Here is a 5,406-nt window from a genome sequence, read left to right on the forward strand (position 1 = left end):
ATAAACAAAAACAAAAACAAAAAAGCAGGAAATGAAAAGTATAAAATTAAAACCGTTACCAAGTGGACCTTTTCATATATCTTAATTTGAAAACTAAATACAAACTGTGGTAATGGTAAATCATCTCTGAAACTAAATTCATTAGCACATCCATCTATATGAACATGCAAAATACATTAATAACACACAACTAAAAACACACCAAAAAGGAAAAGAAAACGACGCGGTTCTCCTCCTTTTTGCATGTCCAAATTATTTCCCCTCATGTAAATATATATTTTTCTAATATACAAATCTGAACCTCTCTCTCCCTTCCTTCTATATCACCATATATAAAAAGTGATTATTATTTTCAAAGGAAAAAAAGACTCAGATTGTATATTAATTTTTTTCCCTTTTTCTCCTCTTCTATTCTGGTCCACTCGGACTGTCGTCAAACGGCGGTTTTAGCGCCGTCTGGCGGCAGTTTCTTTTTGGGCATTGAAGTAGACGGCAGTGACGGGGAGACCCAGATCGTTGTCGGCAGCAAAGGCTCGGGTGTTGAATTGATCCCTTGAAGAGGGTGGATTCACTGATTGTCTTCGTTTCTGCTTGAACAGAACAAAAACAAACCTGTGGATTCCTATGTTTGGTGTTGGAATCTCGTAACTTACTATCTCTCTCCCTGTGTTTCATTCATTTACAAAATTTATTGGTTTTAATATTGTAGCTTAATAGTTAAGATATATTTATATTGATCGTCAATAAAAAGTTATAAGTTTATTCTCTTTCTCATTATAAGAAAAATCTGCTTAATTAAGAAGGAAAAGGATGGAAAAGGATGGAGCTCTGCCCATTTCTAACTTGTATGTAAAAATTTCAGTTTCTTTTAATCTTTAATTGATCTATTAAAAATATTTAGAAAATTAAGAAATAAAATTTCAGTTTCTTTTAATCTTTAATTGGAGTTTTTTTTTAAATGTTATGTTTTTTCCCCCACAAAACTCAAGAAGAAAGGGCAATATCACCATAAGTCAACTTGACACAAATCATATGTTATTAACCTAGATGTTTGATCTCAATAATAATAATAAAAAAAATAATAAATAAGAATCCAAGGAGGGAGTTTTCTTTAAAAAAAACTATAGAAAATACTTGAGTGTTATCTAAGCTGCACAAGCAATTGTCCAAAAAATTATCGTGTGGCAAGTTGTTTTTTTAAAAATGATTTTTTCTTTATAATTTTTTTTTATACACTAAAAGGAATGTGAAGCATGAAATTAGGTTGCACCTAATAATTTCTCTTAAAGGTGGTCTAAACCAAAGCTAAGAAGGAAAGGAAATAGACAATATATGTATAAATGTAAAAAAATTTTCTTCTAATCTCCCCGCTAGAAAGTTTTTTATTTTTTTATTTTACTTTTTTTAGAAGAAAGTTTATTATTATTATTATTTATTTTGAATATATATATTTGGTAGGAAAAGTTACCGAATGTGGTGTCTGTAGTGCCAGGGATATCCGTTATGATCCTACAATAGAGGTTTCACAATTACAACTATTTAGGGCCTATTTGGTAGAGAATTTGAAAACAGAAATTTGAAACAAAGGATTAAATAAAAACAAAGTTGTATTTCATGCTTTTAGATATATGTTTGGTAGCCGAATTTAGAAATTGAATTATAATCTAAACAATTATAAACTAGTTATAGTTACTAAATTTTAGCTGACAATAAATTATTTTTAATTTATTTATGAATATATTTTATGTTAAAAAATTGTATAATTATTATTTTGTAATATAATATCATTTATAGGAAAAATTGAAATTTTGGTCCCTATGGTTTAGAGTATGTTAAGATTTAAGTCTTATTGTTTATAATTATAATTTATCCCCTATGGTTTGATAAAAGCTTCCTAATGAATAGTTCATATGTTAGGAGGTATTGAAGAGGATTTAAAAAACCATATGAACTATTAAACTGTAGGAACTAAATTCTAAATCTTAAAATCATATGTACTAACTTTTAACTTTATCCAAATCATAAGGACGGAACTTGAAACTTAACCTAATTTAATTTAGAATACATTACATAATAAATTTTTTATTTTTTTAAAAAAATTGAATTAGGTTTATAACATGACATTTTATATTTCTAAATGCTTTTATCTTTATCTAATATAATTTTGTATTTAAAATTTTAAAATTCAAATTATGGATACAAAGAAAACATAAAAATATTGCTTTTAGAATTTGTAGTGTTTGCATCACATAATCTCAAAACAATTTTCCAAAATAGAATTGGGTTTTTTGCCAAATATATATTCACTGAACTCAACCAATCTGAAAACATAAACAAAATCTAAATTGCGAAAGTTATCCAATAATTTTCGATTATGTTTTCAGATGCAAAAGTTAAAAAATAATAAGTAAATAAATAAATAAATAAGAAACCAAGAAGGGAGTTTTTTCCCTTCTTCTTTTTCTTTTTTCCTCTGTTACTTGTTTAAAAAGGTGTAAAAAGTTTTATTAATTAAAAAATATTTTTAATTGTTTTGTTCTTATAATTTTTTTTCCAAAAATTTTCATGGACATTGATATTTTTCGATATTTTAACCTATTTTAATAAGTTTGTATTATCTACTTCGAGGTTAAAAGTTAGATTCCAAAAAAAAAAAAATTTAAGAGGAAGATTTCATTGGTTTTTTGACAAGTGGAAAAGACCCTTTATATTAACTTTCCAATTGAAAGTTACATTTGTACTTAAAAAATGCTAATAAGGAGAACATGTTGACAAATATACCCTCAATTAAGATATAGCAAATAAGGAGTACAATCCAGTAATTATGCCTTTAGTGAATGCATAATAAATTATACAAGTAAGTAAATAATTACTATATTGCAGTTAAATAAAGGGGATCTTCCAACTATTAAAATACATGTATTTCTTTTCTCTATAAAAGATCTTTTAATTTTAATAAATGTAAGAAGCAAATATTAGATTATTTTCAAAGTTTTCTTCCAAAAATAAACTAAAAATATAACCAAATGAAACCCAAATCAGACCAAAAAAAAATCTAGGCAAGACGAAAATGAAAGAAAAATTTGCAAAATTAGCCAAAATCCAAAATATTTTCATAATCCAGTAAAGACAAATATTACATCGATTCTCGCATCATTATTCATCAAAATCAAATTTGATTGGACGCTGGAGGTTCAAATTCCCATACTCCATATCGTACTCCAAAAACAAAAAGTCAAATTTAATGGTTGATTTCACATGTACATGCAATTTATGTAATATAACTTCATCACACACATATATAAAGCCTTAAAAAAATCAACTCATATATAAATGTTTAATTACCAGTGTAAATGCTCCCTTAAATAAGGATCACTTGGCCTAGGAACATCTAGGTCTGTCATAATCTGAAAAAATAATAATAATAATAATCAAGTAATGAAAACATTAAGAGATATTTAGATAAAACACATCTCTAATATATTTTTTATAGTTCAAAAGAAGGAACAACGTCACCAATATGAAGAAAATATCGATGTTGTAAGCATAAAACAAATTCACGAGAGAAAAAATATATAGGGGGATTTTCAAAGATAGAAAAATAAGGGAAATTATTTACACAAAGTAACAAAATTTTAATATTCTTTTATAGAGACTGATATAAGTTCATTAGTATCTATCACTAACAGAAATTGATAGAAGTTTATCACTAATAGACGTTGATATACACACTAAACCATGTCTAGTGAAAAAAGTTGTGGTAAATTTAATATTTTTTTTTCTTTGTGAGCTTGAAAACTAGTATAAGTCTAACAAATAATCAAAAAGGAAAATTCTTAAATAGAAAAATCTAAAAAATATTTACATTTTTTTTCTTATTTTTTTAAAAAAATTATTCAACATGCAACACATAAATTTGAATATCTAAACTTTTTTTATTGATATAATTAATATTTATACTTAGATTGATAGACCAAACAACTCAAAATCTTAATTTTTCTTTTCTTCAGCATGCAGAGTGAGAGACTCGAACCTCAAATAAATCATCGATTCATATCCTAATGAGTAAAGAGAGAAGCAATTGGGTCAGTCAAATCTTGAAGAAAAGGGGGAAAAAAGAAAAAACCAAACCAGAGTAAAGAAAGATCTGAAGTCTCCTTCCTGAATTGCAACCCTAGGTTTAGCAACAACAATAGAAGGAAAGAACTCATGGCCATTGAAAACTTGCTTATTATTACTATAAAAAACACACATCTTCATGCTTTGAGTGAAGGAATCAAGAACATCTCCTATCACACTCCCAACAAAAAGAGGCTCTGATGACATTATTGATCTTGCCATTTCTTAATTTTTCAAACACAACTCACAAAATTAAAGGAAAAAAAAAAGCTTTTGGATTTAGAAAAACACTGTTTTTCAGATCTAATTAGGGTTTTTTTTTTTTTCCTTTTCTTTTTCTCTTTTTGCTTTAGTAAGCTCAAGCTTTGGTGTTGGTATTTATACTGTTTTTGAAAGGCTCATTTAATAGCTATAGATGTTGCCTGGTGTTTCTTGGCAATAAAGTGAAGGTTTCTAGAGGCACTACTTAAAAAGTAATTAGGGACTAAATTGGAAAAATACTTCTTAAAGAAATTAGAAATAAAAATGTCGAAGGACTTGTATGGATTGGCAAGAGAAAAAACTATTTTTTAAAAAATTCAATTTTATTTTATCTCTTTTGATAAAAACGGTTTAAAATGCACTTTGAAATTGCTTTAAAACCTACTTCGAATGGTTGTCAAACACTTCAATTTTTTCTAAAATGATTTATTTTCAAAATTAAACACTTGAAAAGTTAAACTAAATATACTCTAAATTAATGATTAAAGTGTTCTCAGTATAGATTCTTGACTGTGTTCTCAGATTAACAAAATTGTTATTTTGTAAAAAAAAATCTCAATAAATAAAAAGTACTTTAAAATATTGCCTTATTATAAACATTATTATTGTCGAATAAAAGTTAGTGAGGTTGATATGAATACAGTTCAACTGGCATGAATTTGTACTATCAATCTCGAGTAGTCAAAAATCTTCTAAAGAAAAAAAAATCATATTTGTAATTAATAGAATCATTTGAAAAAAAATACTTAAACTAGAAAGGTATTTTGGACACACCTCTTTAAGATGTACTTTAAACTTAGAAGGTATTTTGAACACATCTCTTTAAGATGTACTTTAATCACACTTGGGTTTGAATTTTTTTAAAAATTAGATCCAAATTTTTCTTCCCTTTTTGGTTATTGTATGGGTCATCTTAAGGTCCGTTTGTATTGGCTAGGGGAAATTTTTTTTTTTCAAAAAAACCATTTTTATATAAACACTTTAGATAAAAACGTATTAAAATACACTTGAAAAACTGTTTTGGGT

General features: G+C 26.5%; 1 protein-coding gene across 1 annotated transcript; it reads right to left on the reverse strand.

Moving 5' to 3' along the window:
* Window positions 1–446: 446 nt before the first annotated feature.
* On the reverse strand, window positions 447–4,360 carry LOC120091667 (protein CENTRORADIALIS-like). The gene is made up of 4 exons (XM_039049769.2): window positions 4,132–4,360; window positions 3,346–3,407; window positions 1,469–1,509; window positions 447–664 (listed from the first exon to the last, which is right to left on the reverse strand). Exons 1-4 carry the CDS (start codon window positions 4,339–4,341, stop codon window positions 447–449), a joined length of 531 nt encoding a protein of 176 aa, XP_038905697.2. The 5' UTR covers window positions 4,342–4,360.
* Between the last annotated feature and the right edge of the window lie 1,046 nt (window positions 4,361–5,406).

The sequence above is a fragment of the Benincasa hispida genome, chromosome 11 (genome assembly GCF_027475165.1).
Source record: "Benincasa hispida cultivar pf3 chromosome 11, pf3_genome.v1.1, whole genome shotgun sequence".
In the NCBI taxonomy this organism is placed as follows: Eukaryota; Viridiplantae; Streptophyta; class Magnoliopsida; order Cucurbitales; family Cucurbitaceae; genus Benincasa; species Benincasa hispida.

Bases quoted from the DNA above. Each gene is read 5' to 3' on its own strand.
- LOC120091667 (XM_039049769.2), bottom strand. From the start codon at position 4,341: ATGGCAAGATCAATAATGTCATCAGAGCCTCTTTTTGTTGGGAGTGTG. The intron at 1,510-3,345 runs GTAATTAAACAT...CCTCTATTGTAG, and splicing joins TTAAGGGAGCATTTACACTG to GATCATAACGGATATCCCTG. The intron at 665-1,468 runs GTAACTTTTCCT...AATGAAACACAG, and splicing joins CACTACAGACACCACATTCG to GGAGAGAGATAGTAAGTTAC.